At 37.7% G+C, this 18,355-nt stretch overlaps 1 protein-coding gene across 1 annotated transcript in view; it reads right to left on the reverse strand.

Moving 5' to 3' along the window:
• Positions 1 to 2,412: 2,412 nt before the first annotated feature.
• The window catches only part of LOC138082005 (UDP-glucuronosyltransferase 2C1-like), a 31,821-nt gene continuing 15,878 nt past the window's right edge, over positions 2,413 to 18,355 (reverse strand). The window contains exons 4-6 of the mRNA XM_068975209.1: positions 10,597 to 10,684; positions 9,185 to 9,404; positions 2,413 to 2,692 (exon numbers count right to left, since the gene is read on the reverse strand). Coding sequence (XP_068831310.1) covers positions 2,413 to 2,692; positions 9,185 to 9,404; positions 10,597 to 10,684 — 588 coding nt within the window. The remainder of the gene's footprint in view (positions 2,693 to 9,184; positions 9,405 to 10,596; positions 10,685 to 18,355) is intronic.

An 18,355-nucleotide genomic window follows, 5' to 3' on the forward strand; every position in this document is an offset into this window, starting at 1 on the left:
AAGCATATTGGATATAGACTTTTAGAAAAGAAAGGAAGAGATTTTTTAAATGGAGAATTTGATGTAATTTCAAAACAAAATCATGGCCAGAACTCCCCATATTCACCTATAGGATTAGAGAAGAAGGAAAAAAAAGAGAGAGAGAGAGAGAGAATATTCTATTTATAGAGACATGTTTCTTTTATCAAAATTCAATTTATGTCTTCATATTTGCTGCAGAGTTCAGGCTGATGCAAGTTAGTAAGATGCCTAGATACTTGTGCTTAGTATAGTAGTCACAGTAAAGCTCATGAGAGGACCAGGAGAAATATTGAAACAAAGTAAAATAAAGAAATGGATTAACTCCTGAATTTCTGAAGGAGAAATCTTCCCCAAAGAAAGCAGCATTTATGGGAAGTGCATTTTCTGTCCAAAGTATCTGCAGTGAAACTCTAAACTGTTTTTTTCTTCTTTGCAAATATTTATATTGTAAGTAAAATTAATGTAAGATTCAAGTTAAGTAAAGTTTTGATGTAGTTGTTGGTATCTGACTCTTTGTGACCCCCATGGACTGCAGCACACCATTCTCCTCTGTCCTTGACTATCTCCTAGTTGTTGTTTATTTGCTAAGTCATGTCCAGCTCTTTGCAATTCCCTGGATTGTAGCTTGTCAGGCTTCTCTGTCTATGGGATTTCCCAGGCAAGAATATTGGAGTGGGTTGCCATTTCTTCCTCTGGGGGATCTCCCTGGGTCAGGGATCAAATGAGAGTCTTCTGCATTGGTAGGCATTTTCTTTATCAGTAAGCCACTAGGGAAGCCCTCACTATCTCCCAGAGTTTTCTCAAATGTATGTCCATTGAGTCAGTGATGTTACCTAACCATCTCATCCTCCACCACCTCCTTCTTCTTTTGCCCTGCATCTTTCCCAAAAGTAGGGTCTTCCCCAGTGAATTAGCTCTTTTCATCAGGTGGCCAAAGTATTGGAGATTCAACGGCAGCCTCAGTCTTTCTAGTGAATATTCATGGTTGATTTCCTTTAGTATTGACTGGTTTGATCTCCTTGCAGTCCAAGGGACTCTCAAGAGTCTTCTCCAGCACTACAATTTTAAGGCATCAATTCTTCACTGCTGGGCTTTCTTTATGGTCCAATTCTCATAAATATACAGGAAAAAGGATAACTTTGAGTACATAGACCTTTGTCTGCAAAGTGGTATCTCTGCTTTTTAACAGACTGTCTAGGTTTGTCAAACCTTTTCTTCTGAGAAGCAAGCGTCTTTTAATTTTTGGCTACAGTCAGCATCCACAGTGATTTTGGAGGACAAGAAAGCAGTTTCCACTTTTCCTCCTTCTATTTGCCATGAAATGATGGGACCAGATGCCATGACTTTCATTTTTTTTTTTTTTAATGCTCAGCTTTAAGCCAGCTTTTTCCCCCTTTTACCCTCATCAAAAGGCTCTTTAGTTCCTTTTTACTTTCTGTCATTAGAGGGGTATCATCTGTGTATCACCTGAGGTTGATATTTCTGTGACAATCTCGATTCCTGCTAGTCCAGGCCAGCATTTCACATGATGCACTCTATATAGAGTTAAGTAAGCAGAATGACAATATACAGCCTTATTGTACTTAAGTTCATTTAAAAGTGTGGGCATTAAAAAAAAAAGTGTGGGCATTAAATTCTAGTCATTTACTTTTGTCCATCTTACCAATAACCATGAAAACATACAATAATCAGCTAGTTCTCTGAAGCCAAGAAGTGTTACAATACAAATGAAGTACTATCGTTATTAATATTCAAATGAAGGATAGTCTTAGAAACAAACAAACAAATAAACAAACAGTATTTTGTATTCCAAAGGGGACAAAGTCTAATGTGTAATATGAAAGGAAATTGATGATGTAAAATGTGCTTTACAACAGAGTAGAAATCCTATCAGGCTTCTGATATTCCTGACTGGCAAAGAAGCTCTGGCTAGAGTGTGTTCTGCATTAGTTCTTGTATAGTTCTTTTAGAGAATATGAAATAATTATTGAGTATTGGACCCAAAATTATGTTAGATATTTAAGAAATATTCAACCTGATCAGTATGGAAATAGGATTTATCATTATGTTCCTGAGGCCTCACCAGCATCTCAACTGGTTGAACTGAAAGCAATGAATAAAGGAAAGCACTAAACTTTAATAGTAACAATTTCCATGTGTTTATTCATTTGTCGTATCTTTGTAAAGAATAGATTATTTTAAACCTTCATTCAGAATCGTGTGGCTTATTTCTAGAGTGAGTCTTTGATCTTTGTCTTGATAAGTTGAAGACTGGATAAGAACCCAGAAGAACAGGAGAGAAATCTTTTCAAATCAGTGGCTGGATTATTCAGATGGACTCTGTCAAGTTTTCTAGCCCAATTATTAAAAAAAAAAAAAAAGCAGGAGAGACTACTCTCTCTTTTTCTTCTTTGCTGTCTTACCAAACTTCCAACAACAAAACAGGCAACATTTAGTGACCAGGAATGCCACAGTTGCCACACAAGTTAGCAGGAAGCCAATCACATCCAAAGAGTGGTGCTGGAACCAGGTGAGGTCATGGAAAGCTGGTCGAAGGTGCTTGGCTCCTTTGTGGCGCATGACAAACTCAACCCAGAAGACTGCTCGGTTCAGGGGTTTTACAGGTTGATCATGGTGAATTCTTGATAACTTCATAGCATTTTCTTTATAGCTAAAATTGAATATATATAAATAACAACCTGTAGAGTTTGTTAAGGACATGATATACCTAAAACAGATATATATTATTAAAAATACATTGCATAATTAATTATATAAGTTGTGTCATAACTAATATCACCAAGAATATGAAAAGTTTAAGAAAATTTATTTTCTCTTGAGATATTTCTAGATATCATGGTCCATTGGCTGGTATCTGTTGGATGCTTTAGAGTCTCAGCAATTACTGGAGGTAGGAGAGAAAATAATTTCCAATTGAAAATAGCATTCTCAAAGTACACAAATAAGAATGGATTAATAGAATATGTAGCTGGAGAATATAGAATTTTGATCTCACTTGCTGAGTGTGGTATTGGGAACATAATAGTGTAGGAAGGAGCATGGAGGGGAAGGTCTATGAAAAAGGAACCCTTTCGCCACTCCTTCACTCTTCCCCAGGTTTGGTCTGGAGTGTCAGTATTAATGAGACTTCAGAAGAAATAGGAAATGATTTCAGTATGTGATCTTCATGGTCCTGACATTTCAGATGAAAGCAAGAAAGCTTCATGTGATCCTCTAGGCAAGAAATAGGGTCTGAGACTGAATAGATGCTGGCATTTTTGCCTCAGGCTAAAGAGGGCTGTGTGTTGAAAAGGAGAAACATTACTCTGCCAACAAAGGTCTGAATAATCAAGGCTATGGTCTTCCTAGTGGTGCCATACCATTGTGAGAGTTGGACCATAAAGAAGTCAGAATGCCAAATAACTAATGCCTTCAACTGTGGTGCTGGAAGACTCCTGAAAGTCCCTTGGACAGCAAGAAGGTCAAACCAGACAATCATAAGGAAAATCAACCCTGAATATTTACTGGAAGGACTGATGTTGAAGCTGAAGCTCCAGTATTTTGGTCATCTGATGAGAATAGACAACTCACTGGGAAAGTCCACAGTGCTGGGAAATATTGAGGGAAGAAAGAGAAGAGGACATCAGAGGACGAGCCGGTTGGATGGCATCACTGAAAATGAACATGAACTTGGGCAAACTCTGGGAGATAGTGAGGGACAGGGAGGACTGGTGTGCTGCATTTCATGGAGTCACAAAGAGTAGACATAACTGAGCAGCTGTACAACAACAACAGAGGGCTGCACCTGCAGTGGTGAGATGGAAGGATGGCAATAGCTAGAACACTAACCCTTCTAACTTCTGTCAAGGAACAGAAGACTGAACTACGGTTTTGGCTTAAGGCTTTGAATGGCTGACTTAGAAGCAAGATTTCCTTGGGTTTGTGAAGGAAGGAGGTTATTCTCCCACACCAAAGTGCAATCATCATTGATAAAGAATATAGAACATTAAATAGTAGAAAATCATGGGAAAACATGCAGAAAGTATTGCGGATGAGAACTATAAACCAGAAAAAAGTAAACAAAGCTCTATTGCCCTTTGGTTTAAACAACCAAGGCAGGCTTTTTTTAATACACAAGAATTTAAGGAATAATTACCTCTGAATACATCTCAGGAAAACAAACAATAGCAACAGAAATTCCAAGACAGACACAGAAAGTATTTATCAGATTAAAAGTTAATAAAATACTCTATTAAAACACAAATTGGTTCATTAAATCCATGTAAATATGAAATTAATGCCAAATGATTTTGGAAATTGTGGCCTTGGGCAAGATGCATATGTTGTAAGCTTTGACAACATTATACTGATAATACAGTAAAGAAATCTAAGATGTGATGTTTAAGAGACACTGATGGAACCCACAGCCTGTTTTACAGAGTGAAGTATGTCAGAAGGAGAAAAACAAATATCATATATTAATATTGTAACCTAGTAAAAAAAAAAACTGTACTCATAACCCCATTAGTAAGGTAGGAATAGAAATGCAGATGTAGAGGACAGATTTGTGTACACAGCAAGGGATGGGACACAGTCAGACAAACTGGGGAAGTAGCACTGACTTAAAGATACTATCATGTGTAGAGTAGATAGCCATTAGAATTTGCTGTATAACACAGAGAGCTCAGCCTGGTACTCTGGGGCTTCCTAGGCGGTTCAGTGCTAAAGAATCTCCCTGCCAACACAGGAGAGCAGGAGATCCACATTTGATCCCTGGGTCAATGATATCCTCTGGAGAAGCAAATGGCAATGCATGCCAGTATTAATCCCTGGAAAGTCCTATCAACAGAGGAGACTTGCAGGCTACATTCCATGGGGTCGAAAAGACTTGAATATACCCAAGAGATTGCCACAAAACACAAAAGAGTGGGATGGGGTGGAGGTAAGAGGAAGACTCAAAAGGAGGGGTTTATATATGTATGTATATACTTATGGAGGATTCACATTGTTGTACTGGAGAAGGGAATGGCAAACCACTTCAGCATTCTGCCTTGAGAATCCCATGAACAGTATGAAAAGGCAAAAAGATATGACACCAAAAGATGCACCATCCAGGTCAGTAGGTGTCCAAAATGTTACTGGAGAAGAGCAGAGAAATAGCCCCAGAAGGAATGAAGAATCTGACCCAAAGCGGAAACTACGCCCATTTATGGATGTCTCTGGTGGTGAAAGTAAAGTCTGACGCTATAAAGAGCAATATTGCATAGGAACCTGGAATGTTAGATCCATGAATGAAGGTAAATTGGAAGTGGTCAGACAGGAGATGGCAAGAGTGAATATCGACATTCTAGGAATCAGCGAACTAAAATGGACTGGAATGTGAAAATTTAATTCAGATGACCATTACATCTACTACTATGGCCAAGAATCCCTTAGAAGAAATGGAGTAGCCCTCACAGTCAGCAAAAGCATCCAAAATGCAGTACTTGGGAGCAATCTCAAAAACGACAGAATGATCTCTATTCGTTTCCAAGGCAAACCACTCAACATCACAGCAATCCAAATCTTTACCCCAGCCACTAATGCTGAAGAGACTGAAGTTGAATGGCTCTGTGAAAACCTACAAGACTTTCTAGGACTAACACCAAAGAAAGATGTCCGTTTTATCATAGGGGATTGGAATGCAAAAATAGGAAGTCAAGAAACACCTGGAGTAACAGGTAATTTTGGCCTTGGGGTACAAAATGAAGCATGGCAAAGGCTAACACTTTTGTCAAGAACACGCACTGGTCATAGCAAACACCACCCTCCTCCAACAACACAAGAAATGACTATGCGTGGTCAATGTGTAAAGATAGGAAATCCCAGAATCAGATTGATTATATTCTTTGAAGCTGAGGATGAAGAAACTATACAGTTCAGTTCAGTTCAGTTCAGTCGCTCAGTCGTGTCTGACTCTTTGCGACCCTGTAAATCGCAGCACGCCAGGCCTCCCTGTCCATCACCAACCCTCGGAGTTCACTCAAACTCACGTCCATCGAGTCAGTGATGCCATCCAGCCATCTCATCCTCGGTCGTCCCCTTCTCCTCCTGCCCCCAATCCCTCCCAGCATCAGTGTCTTTTCCAATGACTCAACTCTTTGCATGAGGTGGCCAAAGTACTGGAGTTTCAGCTTTAGCATCATTCCTTCCAAAGAAATCCCAGGGCTGATCTCCTTCAGAATGGACTGGTTGGATCTCCTTGCAGTCCAAGCGACTCGCAAGAGTCTTCTCCCAACACCACAGTTCAAAAGCATCAGTTCTTCGGTGCTCTGCCTTAGTCAGCAAAAACAAGACTAGGAGCTGACTGTGGTCAGATCATGAACTCCTTATTGCCAAATTCAGATTTACATTAAATAAGGAGGGAAAAGCAGTAGACCATTCAGATATGACCTAAATCAAATCCCTTACAATTATACAGTGGAAGTGACAAATGAATTCAAGGGATTAGATCAGATAGACAGAGTGCATGAAGAACTATAGACAGAGGTTTATGACACTGTACAGGAGGCCATGATCAAAACCAACCCCAAGAAAAAGAACTGTAGAAGGGAAAATGGTTGTCTGAGGAAGCCTTACAAATAGCTGAGAAAAGAAGAGAAGCAAAACGAGTACATCAAGAGAAATGCCAGGCTGGTTGAAGTCAAAGGTGGAATCAAGGTTGCCAGGAGAAATATCAAGAGCCTCAGATATGCAAGTGACTCTGCCCTTATGGAAGAAAGCAAAGAGGAACTGAAGAGCCTCTTGATGAAGGTGAAAGAAAGTGAAAAAGCTGGCTTGAAACTCAACATTGAAAAACACTAAGAATATGGTATCCTGTCCCATCACTTTGTGACAAATAGATGTGGAAACAGTGAAAGACTTTATTTTCTTGGGCTCCAAAATCACACTGGAGAGCAACTGCAGTCATGAAATTAAAAGCCTCTTGCTCCTTGGAAGAAAAACTATGACAAACACAGACAGCATATTAAAAAGCAGAGACATTACTTTGCTGACAAATGTCCCTATAGTCAAAGCTATGGTTTTTCCAGCAATCATGTGAGAGTTGGACCATAAAGAAGGCTGAGCATTGAAGAATTGATGCTTTCTAATTCTGGTGCTGAAGAAGACTTGAGAGTCCCTTGGACAGTAAGGAGATCAAACCAGTCAATCCTAAAGGAAATCAACCCTGAATTTCATGGAAGGACTGATGCTAAAGCTGAAGCTTCAATACTTTGGACACTTGATGCGAAGAGCTGACTCACTGCAAAAGAACTTACTGCTGTCAGATTGAAGGGAGAAAGAAAATTGGGCAGCGGAGGATGAGATGGTTAGATAGCATCACCGCCTTAATGGACATGTATTTGAGCAAACTCCAGGAGATAGTTGAGGACAAGGTAGCCTGGCATGCTGTAGTCAATGGGGTCACAGAGTCAGCCACAATTTAGTGACTGAACAACAACAACAACAATTCTAATAAGTGTGAGGTGGCAAAAGTGAGGTTTTTATTTGCATTTTATGATGCTTAGTAGTGTCAAGCCCCTTTTCATGTACCTGTTGGCCGCTATACATCTTTTTTGGGCCAATATCCATTCAGTAACTCCATTCATTTTTTAAAAAAATTTTGCTATTAAGTAATATGAGTTACTTATATCTTTTGTATATCAGTTTCTTATCAGATGTGTTATTTTCAAAATGTTCTCCAATTTTGTATGTTGCTTTTCATTTTGTAGGTCATTTCTTTTGCTGTACAGAAGCTTTTGAGCTTAATATAGCCTCACTTTTGTTTTGCATTGGTTTCTTGTATTGTTGGTGTCATATCTCAAAATTTCTTGCCAATACCCTTGTCAAGAAACTTTTCCTCCTGTTTGATCATAGGAGTTCTATGGTTTCAGGTCTTATGTTTAAGTCTTTAGTTCATTTCTAGTCATCTTTTTTAAGTAACATAATATACAGCTCCAAATTCTATTCTCCTGTATATAATTATCTAGTTTCCTTAGCACTACTCATTGAAGGGATAATGCTTTTCCTATTGAGTATTCTTCACTTTTTGAAAAATATTATTCAGCTTTATATATGAATGTTTGTTTCAGGGCTCTCAGTCCTGTCCCTTGGTCTGTATGTCTATTTTTATGACAATATCATCTGTTTAAAATTACTATAACTTTATAATACAGTTTGAAATAAAAAGTGGGATGCCTTCAATGTCATAATTTCTTGGGACTGCTTTGGCTGTTTGAGATCTCTTGTGGCTTCATACAAATTTAGAATTTGTTTTTCTATTTCTGTGTCCCAGAAGGCCTTAGAAATTGATCACTCAGTTCATTCTTCTTTTTCTACCAAGGGACTCTTTCTAGCTGAGAGTTGTCTCTTGGTGCTGAGCAATGCTGGCTTGAGGATGATGCTGGTAAAATAAAGCTGTCATCATTTTGTTCTTGTGTGATTTATCTCAGGCTCTTTTGTTTTGGTTGTTGTTCTACTGTGTTGCTAAAATTTCATACATGGACTTTAGAGCACTCCCAGAAACGATTTTGTTCATAGATAGTGTCTAATTGTTATTTCCTACTGGGGAACAAGAAGGCTAGGGTCTTCTCTGCCTCCACTTGGATCTCTCAATTTTGCTTCATTCTCTTTCTCTAGTTTTAATTTAAAATATACCAACATAAAATATGTTAAATTAACAATTATAACTCTATTTTTACAAATATATTTCTATTACTTTCTATTTATAAATGAGCACAGCAAATAGCAGAAGTTTCTAAACTGGTATTGGTTATAACTACATAAGGAAAGCTGAGTAGTTATGTTTTTATGATTTTGTTACATTTCCTAAATTCTTTAGAGTGATAATATCTGCAATTTTTAAGAAATAAAAAGTACTATTATTAATTAAAAAGTTTATATCTTTTCAACAGTAGATAATTTTCTTTAAATAAATGTAGTATTTCTTTGAGGTTGTAATCTATCACTCAGTAGTGGTAGGTGATGAAATAATTTCACAAAATTTAAGAAGTATAAAATAATCTTATTTGATATTAGCTATGCACTGGTTATTATATAAAAGTTATCAATTTATAATTGTATAAGACTGATTATTCCTTCAAAAACAAGAGGCTCCTTAAAAATGTATATATTCTCTACTCACAAAGGGTTGTTAATAACTACTTTCAAAGCATTAAGCAGATCTTCACTTGTCATTCTTTGCAAGTTTACTTCAACAGCTGCCCCTTTGGCTTTCATACGAACAACATTATCATGCTGATCACCAAACACAGGAATTCCAACCATAGGAACCCCATGGTAAATAGCTTCATAGATCCCATTAGTTCCACAGTGAGTGATAAAAGCTCTGGTTTTGGGATGTCCTAAAAATTAAAACAACAACAAAAAAGAAACATTATTATTCTAAATTGTAAGAGAGTCAGAAACAAAATCATGACACCTGCATAAGCCAATTCTATTAAGTAACATCTATATAATTATGTGCCATGAGAACACATATAAATCCTTATAGGCTCTGAAGAAAGCAGCAATTAATTACTCCAGGCTAAGTATAATTAGTGATTCCAGCAATTAAGTCATTCCACAGACAACTGAGAAGTTTCCTGCAGAATATATGATGGAGAGTACTTGCCATTTGATAAATTATTGCAGGAAGAATATATCAATAAAAACGAAGGGAAGGACTGTAGAAACCAAATATTTTTGAAGATGGGAAAAGGAAGGTGAGATATGCAGGATTTCAATATGAGAAGGTTGGCATAACAGGCTAGAAAGATAGGTTACATCAAGTTTATGATGTTCTCTGTTTAAGAAAATAGGATTTGCGCTTGACTTTATACTAATATGCAGCCATTTATGTTATATATGAAATATAGGCGAAATGGCTTGCCAGACTTTTTTTTTTCCTGTAGAGAAGAAAGGTAGGAGAAAATGGATGAAGAGCGTCAGGAGTGTATTACAATATTCTATATGAAAGTTAATGAGAACCTGATCTAAAAGTACTTTCTCTTACATTGATCCTGAGGAGGGAGAGATTAATCATAAATTAAAGATTTATAAACTTGATATTTATGCTAAAGTTTGACAAAGATCCTTGACCAAGATCTAGTTAGGTTGCTCTGAACTCTTCTCAACTAGAATTTGATTTTGTGGCTCCACTATCTCTGCATTGCCCAATTTTAGCAAGCATTTACTAGGTCAGTTGAACTCTTTGTAATTTTTCATCCAATGAACTTCCGTTATGTTCTTTGGGGGAAAATTCCCTTTTCTTTTCTGTATACAGAGTTATGTCCAAACTCTCTGTCTTATTGTAAAAGTCCATTGCACTAATAACTATATTTATCATGATGGTCTTGAATAAAGTGTGCCTTAATCTTTAAAATGTGTCATGAATAATCCTTTTTTACACAAACTCCTGAAGAAATGTGAAAAACACATTAAAATTTCTTTTTTTTTTCTTATTTTAAATATAAATTTGTAAGATATCTGTTACTGAATAGTTATTCAGATTAAATGTCATTCAGCTCTGTTTATTTTTCTTCTCTTTGGTCTTACCAAGAAGATCATTTTGTGGAATCCATTTATATAGTCGGGTATTGGCTCCTAGTGTTTTTGGTTTCTTTCCTGTGTATCGCCACAGAACCTATTAAGATGAATGTCTTTATTAGAAGATTTTTAAAATCACATCCTCTCAGAAGTTAACCTATGATTAATCAGATTTGATGCCTCCAGGCATCACACATGAGTGTTTATAAACCATTACACTACAAACACTACAACCATGTTTTCAAAGGCTTGCAATGATCTTAGTCAATAGCCTTTCATCTTCGGGTTAATTCTAACTTAACCGGATGAAGAAAAATGATGAAGATGTAGATGAAGAAAAATGACAATCTGCATCTGAAAGAACTACATATTGGTGTTACTAGACCACTCTGGTAAAGATTTTTGAAACAAAGATTTCAGAGGCAAAGGGGAGGGATGTTATTTACTCTTTTGAGCTTATTTTTTTACATACTTACCAGTAACATAGACGCATACAGTAAAATATTCATAATTATATTTATTATTTTTAAGTATTGTTAGTCTAGAGTTTGATGACACTGAAAACATCTACAATGTTGTGTAACCATCAACTATATGGCATGGCATCCAGTTGCACAGTCGTGTCTGACTCTTTGAGACCCCATGGACTGCAGCCTGCCAGGCTCCTCTGTCCATGGGGATTCTCCAGGTAAGATTACTGGAGTGGGTTGCCATGCCTTGCTCCAAGGCATCTTCCTGACCCATTGGATAGGACTCAGGTCTCCCACATTGCAAGAGGATTATTTACCAACTAAGGCACCAGGGAAGAAAACTGAGTGCCAAAGAATTGATGCTTTTGAACTGCGGTGTTGGAGAAGACTTTTGAGAGTCCCTTAGACTGCAAGAAGATCCAACCAGTCCATCCTAAAGGAGATCAGTCCTGGGTATTCTTTGGAGGGACTGACGCTAAAGCTGCAACTCCAGTACTTTGGCCACCTCATGCAAAGAGTTGACTCATTGGAAAAAACTCTGATGCTGGGAGGGATTGGGGGCAGGAGGAGAAGGGGACGACAGAGGATGAGATGGCTAGATGGCATCACCGACTCGATGGTCATGAGTTTGAGTGAACTCCGGGAGTTGGTGATGGACAGGGAGGTCTGGCGTGCTGCAATTCATGGGGTCGCAAAGAGTCAGACATGACTGAGTGACTGAATTGAACTGAAGGCCCCAGGGAAGTCCAATCAGCTCTATGTTTACCTCAAATATTTTCATCATCTATAACATCAACTCTGTATCATTAAGTAACTCCCTATAGCTCTCATTCCTTAGCCCCTGATAATATCTGCCCTACTTTCCATCTCTGTAAAATTGGACTACTCTAGGTAACAGGTACAAGTGGAAGCATACATTATTTGTATACATAAATCATACAGTATTTGTCTTCTGACTTATCATTTTATTTCAGGGTTCACACTTGTTTCAACATATCATAACTTCCTTTCTTTTTAAGGTTGAATAATACTTCACTATATACACATATGTATACATATATATGTGTGTATATATATATATATGTGTGTGTGTGTATGTATGTATGTATGTAAATAAGTTGCAAAGCAGAAATAGAGGAACAGGTATAGAAAACAGGTGTATGGATACCAAGGGGGAAGGCAGGTGGGATGAAATGGGAGATAGGGATTGATATATATACACTACTGATACCATGTTTAAAGTAGATAACTAATGAGAACCTGCTGTAAAGTACAGGGAACTCTACTCAATGCTCTGGAGTGATGTATACGTGAAGGAAATCCACCAAAATGTGATATATGTGTACATATAGCTGATTCACTTTGCTGTATAGTAGAAACTAATACAACATTGTAAAGTAACTATACTTAAACAGAACTAAAAACTATTAACCCTCCAAAAAAATTAAAAAAATAAATAAATAAAACAAATTCTTTATCCATCATTTTTCTGACCTGAAAATTGTTGCTCTGACTTGTTCAGTTGCTCAGTTGTGTCCAACTCTTTACAACCACATGGATTGCAGCATGCCAGGCTTCCCGTCCTTTACCATTTCCCAGAGTTTGCTAAAACTAATGTCAATTGAGACAATGAAGCCCTCCAGCCATCTCATCCTCTGTTTCCCCCTTCTTATCCAGCCTTCAATTGTTTCCAGCGTCAGGGTCTTTTCTAATGAGTCAGCTCTTCACATCAGATGGCCAAAATATTGGAACTTCAGCTTCAGCATCATCCTTGCAATGAATATTCAGGACTGATTTCCTTTAGGATTGACTGATTTGATCCCCTTGGAATCCAAGGGACTCTCAAGAGTCTTCTCCAACACCACAGTTCCAAAGCATCAGTTTGTCAATGCTCAGCTTTCTTTATGGTCCAACTCTGACATCCATACATGACCCCTAGAAACACCATAGCTTCGACTATAGGGACCTTTGTCAGTAATATATCTTCTTTTAATGTGCTGTCTATGTTTGTTATAGCTTTTCCTCCAAGGAGCAGGAATCTTTTCATTTCATGGCTGCAGTCAATATCAGCAATGATTTTGGAGCCCAAGAAAATAAGGTCTGTCACTGTTTCCATTTTTTCCCCATCCACTTGCCATGAAGCAATGGGACTGAATGCCACGATCTTTGTTTTTTGAATGTTGAGTTTTAAGCCAGCTTTTACACTCTCCTCTTTCATCTTCATCAAGAGGTTCTTTAGTTCTTCTTCACTTTCTGCCATAAAGGTGGTGTCATCTGCATATCTGAAGTTATTGATATTTCTCCCAGCAGTCTTGATTCCAGCTTGTGCTTCTTCCAGCCCAGCGTTTCTCATGATGTACTCTGTGTATGATTTAAATAACCAAGGTAACAATATACAGCCTTGACATACTCCTTTCCCAATTTTGAATCAGTCCATTGTTCCAGGTCTGGTTCTAACTGCTGTTTCTTGACTTGCATACAGGTTTCTCAGGAGGCAGGTAAAGTGATCTGGTATTCCCACCTCTTGTAGAGTTTTCCACAGTTTGTTGTAATCCACACAAAGGTTTTAGCATAGTCAATAAAGCAGAAGTAGATATTTTACTGGAATTCTCTTGGTTTTTCTAGGATCCAAGGGATGTTAGCATTTTGATCTCTGGTTCCTCTTCCTTTTTAAAATCCAGCTTGAATATCTGAAAGTTCTTGGTTCACATACTGTTTAAGCCTATCTTGGACATTTTGAGCATGACCTTGCTATTATGTGAAATGAGTGCAATTGTGTGGTAGCTTGAACAATCTTTGGCATTGCCTTTCTTTGGGATTGGAATGAAAAGTGACCTTTTCCATTTCTGCGTTCAGTGATGAGTTTTCCATATTGGCTGGCATATTGAGTGCAGCACTTTAACAGCATCGTATTTTAGTATTAGAAATAGCTTAGCTGGAATTCCATCACTTGACTAACTTTGTTCATAGTGATGTTTCTTTAGGGCCACTTGACTTTGCACTCCAAAATGTCTGGTTCTAGAAGAGTGATCACATCATCATGATTATCTGACTCATTAAGTTACTATGCCTGCTACTGCTGCTGCTGCTACTAAGTCACTTCAGTCATGTCCAACTCTGTGTGACTCCATAGATGGTAGCCCACCAGGCTCCACCTACAAATATGTGTTTTAATCACTGATTTCTATTCCTTTCAATATATAGCCAAGAGAGAATGTCTAGTTCATATGATTCTATGTTTAACTTTCTAAGAAACCACAAAAATGTTTTTCGCAGCAGATGCATCATTTTTACTCCTAGTGGCAGTCCACCAAGTCCTATTTCTCTAAATTCTCACCAACATGTTATTTTCTTTTTTTTCCCTTCTTTTTCTGATAATAGATATCCTATTGAATGAATTATTAATTTTATATGCTTTTGATTTTCATTTCCATTATGATTAATGATGTTGAGCTTCTTTTCATATACCTTTTGACCATTTGTATATTCCTTGAAGAACTCTATTCAAGTACTTTTCCATTTTTCAATTAGATTTTGTTCTTGTTGTTGTTGGGCTCTACCAGTTCTTTTATGTATTGTGCACATTAATTCCTTACCAGATACATAATTTTAAAAGATTTTCTTGATAGGGATTGTGTTGAATCTATAGATTGCTTTTGGCACTGTACTCATTTTCACTATATTGATTCTTCTGATCCATGAACTTGGTATATTTCTCCATCTATTAGTGTCCTGTTTGATTTCTTTCACCAGTGTTTTATAGTTTTCTATATATAGGTCTTTAGTTTCCTTAGGTAGATATATTCCTAAGTATTTTATTCTTTTCGTTGCCATGGTGAATGGAATTGTTTCCTTAATTTCTCTTTCTATTTTCTCATCACTAGTGTATAGGAATGCAAGGGATTTCTGTGTGTTGATTTTATATCCTGCAACTTTACTATATTCATTGATTAGATCTAGTAATTTTCTGGTGGAGTCTTTAGGGTTTTCTATGTAGAGGATCATGTCATCTGCAAACAGTGAGAGTTTTACTTCTTCTTTTCCAATTTGGATTCCTTTTATTTCTTTTTCTGCTCTGAATGCTGTGGCCAAAACTTCCAAAACTATGTTGAATAGTAGTGGTGAAAGTGGGCACCCTTGTCTTGTTCCTGACTTTGGAGGAAATGCTTTCAATTTTCCACCATTGAGGATAATGTTTGCTGTGGGTTTGTCATATACAGCTTTTATTATTTTGAGATATGTTCCTTCTATTCCTGTTTTCTGGAAACTTTTTATCATTAATGGATGTTGAATTTTGTCAAAGGCTTTCTCTGCATCTACTGAGATAATCATATGGTTTTTATTTTTCAAATATTTAATATGATGTGTTAGGTGGCAAGAATACACAGAAGAACTGTACAGAAGAGATCTTCACAACCAAGATAATCACGAAGGTGTGATCACTCACCTAGAGCCAAATATCCTGGAATGTGAAGTCAAGTGGGCCTTAGAAAGCATCACTATGAACAAAGCTAGCAGAGGTGATGGAATTCCAGTTGAGCTGTTTCAAATCCTGAAAGATGATGCTGTGAAAGTGCTGCATTCAATATGCCAGCAAATTTGGAAAACTCACCAGTGGCCACAGAACTGGAAAATGTCCATTTTCATTCCAATTCCAAAGAAAGGCAATGCCAAAGAATGCTCAAACTACTGCACAATTGCACTCATCTCACACTCTAGTAAAGTAATGCTCAAAATTCTCCAAGCCAGGCTTCAGCAACACATGAACTGTGGACTTTCTGATATTCAAGCTGGTTTTAGAAAAGGCAGAATAACCAGAGACCAAATTGCCAACATCCGCTGGATCATGGAAAAAGCAAAAGAGTTCCAGAAAAACATCTATTTCTGCTTTATTGACTATGCCAAAGCCTTTGACTGTGTGGATCACAATAAAGTGTGCGAAATACTTCAAGAGATGGGAATACCAGACGACCTAACCTTCCTCTTGAGAAATCTGTATGCAGGTCAGGAAGCAACAGTTAGAACTGGACATGGAACAACAGACTGGTTCCAAAGAGGAAAAGGTGTACGTCAAGGCTGTATATTGTCACCCTGCTTATTTAACTTATATGCAGAATACATAGTGAGAAATGCTGGACTGGAAGAAGCACAAGCTGGAATCAAGATTGCCAGGAGAAATATCAATAACCTCAGATATGCAGATGACACCAACCTTATGGCAGAAAGTGAAGAGGAGCTAAAAAGCCTCTTGATGAAAGTGAAAGAGGAGAGTGAAAAAGTTGGCTTAAAGCTCAACATTCAGAAAACGAAGATCATGGCATCTGGTCCCATCACTTCCTGGGAAATAGATGGGGAAACAGTGGAAACAGTGTCAGACTTTATTTTTTGGGGCTCCAAAATCACTGCAGATGGTGATTGCAGCCATGAAATTAAAAGATGCTTACTCCTTGGAAGAAAAGTTATGACCAACCTAGAGAGCATATTGAAAAGCAGAGACATTTTTTTGCCAACAAAGGTCCATCTAGTCAAGGCTATGGTTTTTCATGTGGTCATGTATGGATGTGAGAGTTGGACTGTGAAGAAGGCTGAGTGCTGAAGAATTGATGCTTTTGAACTGTGGTGTTGGAGAAGACTCTTGAGAGTCCCTTGGCCTGCAAGGAGATCCAAACAGTCCATCCTGAAGGAGATCAGCCCTGGGATTTCTTTGGAAGGAATGATGCTAAAGTTGAAACTCCAGTACTTTGGCCACCTCATGCGAAAAGTTGACTCATTGGAAAAGACTCTGATGCTGGGAGGGATTGGGGGCAGTAGGAGAAGGGGACGATAGAGGATGTGATGGCTGGATGGCATCACTGACTTGATTGACGTGAGTCCGAGTGAACTCTGGGAGTTGGTGATGGACAGGGAGGCATGGCGTGCTGCGATTCACGGGGTCACAAAGGGTCGGACACAACTGAGCGACTGAACTGAATTACATTGATTCATTTGCAGATATTGAAAAATCCTTGCATCCCTGGGATAAAGCCCACTTGGTCATCGTGTATGATCTTTTAATGCGTTGTTGGATTCTCATTGCTAGAATTTTGTTAAGGATTTTTGCATCTATGTTCATCATTGATATTGGCCTGTAGTTTTATTTTTTTTGTGTGGCATCTTTGTCAAGTTTTGGTATTAGGGTGATGGTGGCCTCATAGAATGAATTTGGAAGTTTATCTTCCTCTGTAATTTTCTGGAAGAGTTTGAGTAGGATAGGTGTTAGCTCGTCTCTAAATTTTTGGTAGAATTCAGCTGAGAAGCCGTCTGGACCTGGGCTTTTGTTTGCTGGAAGATTTCTGACTGTGATCCAAAAGTCTACAAGCAATAAATGCTGGAGAGAGTGTGGACAAAAGGGAACCCTCTTACACTATTGGTGGGAATGCAAACTAGTACAGCCACTATGGAGAACAGTGTGGAGATTCCTTAAAAAATTGCAAATAGAACTGCTGGGCATACACACTGAGGAAACCAGAATTGAAAGAGACACGTGTACCCCAATGTTCATTGCAGCACTGTCCTAGATGTTCATACACAGATGAATGGATAAGAAAGCTGTGGTATGTATACACAATGGAGTATTACTCAGCCATTAAAAAGAATGCATTTGAATCAGTTCTAATGAGGTGGATATATTAATATTCTAATGTTATACCTTAAAGAATTATAAAATGAAGGCAAACCAAGCCCAAAGCTTGTAGAATGAACATACACATTAATAATTACCTTAAATGTAAATAGATTAAAAGCTCTAACCAAAAGACATCAACTGACAATTGATAAAGAAAACCACACTCATATATATGCTGTGTACAAGAGACTTACTTTAGACCTAGGGACACATACTGACTGAACGTGAGGAGATGAAAAAAGATATTCCATGCAAATGTAAAGCAAAATAAAATTGAAGTACTGATACTTGTTTCACACAAAATAGACTTTACTACAAGGACTGTTACAATAGAAAATAAAGGGCACTACATAATAATCAATGAATCAGTGTAAGAAGAAGTAATAGTAGTTGTAAATGTATATGCACCCAACATAGGAGACAAATGCTAACAGCCTTTTATAAAAGGAGAACTCAACAGTAATACAATAATAGTGGGACACTTACACCAATGGGCAGATCATCCAGACAGAAAATCAATAAGGAAGCACAATCCTTAAATAATATATTAGATCAAATAGACTTAATTGGTATTTATAGGGCATTCCATCTGAAAGCAGCAGAATACAGTTTCTTCTCAAGTGGACACAGAACA

The sequence above is a fragment of the Capricornis sumatraensis genome, chromosome 7 (genome assembly GCF_032405125.1).
Source record: "Capricornis sumatraensis isolate serow.1 chromosome 7, serow.2, whole genome shotgun sequence".
In the NCBI taxonomy this organism is placed as follows: Eukaryota; Metazoa; Chordata; class Mammalia; order Artiodactyla; family Bovidae; genus Capricornis; species Capricornis sumatraensis.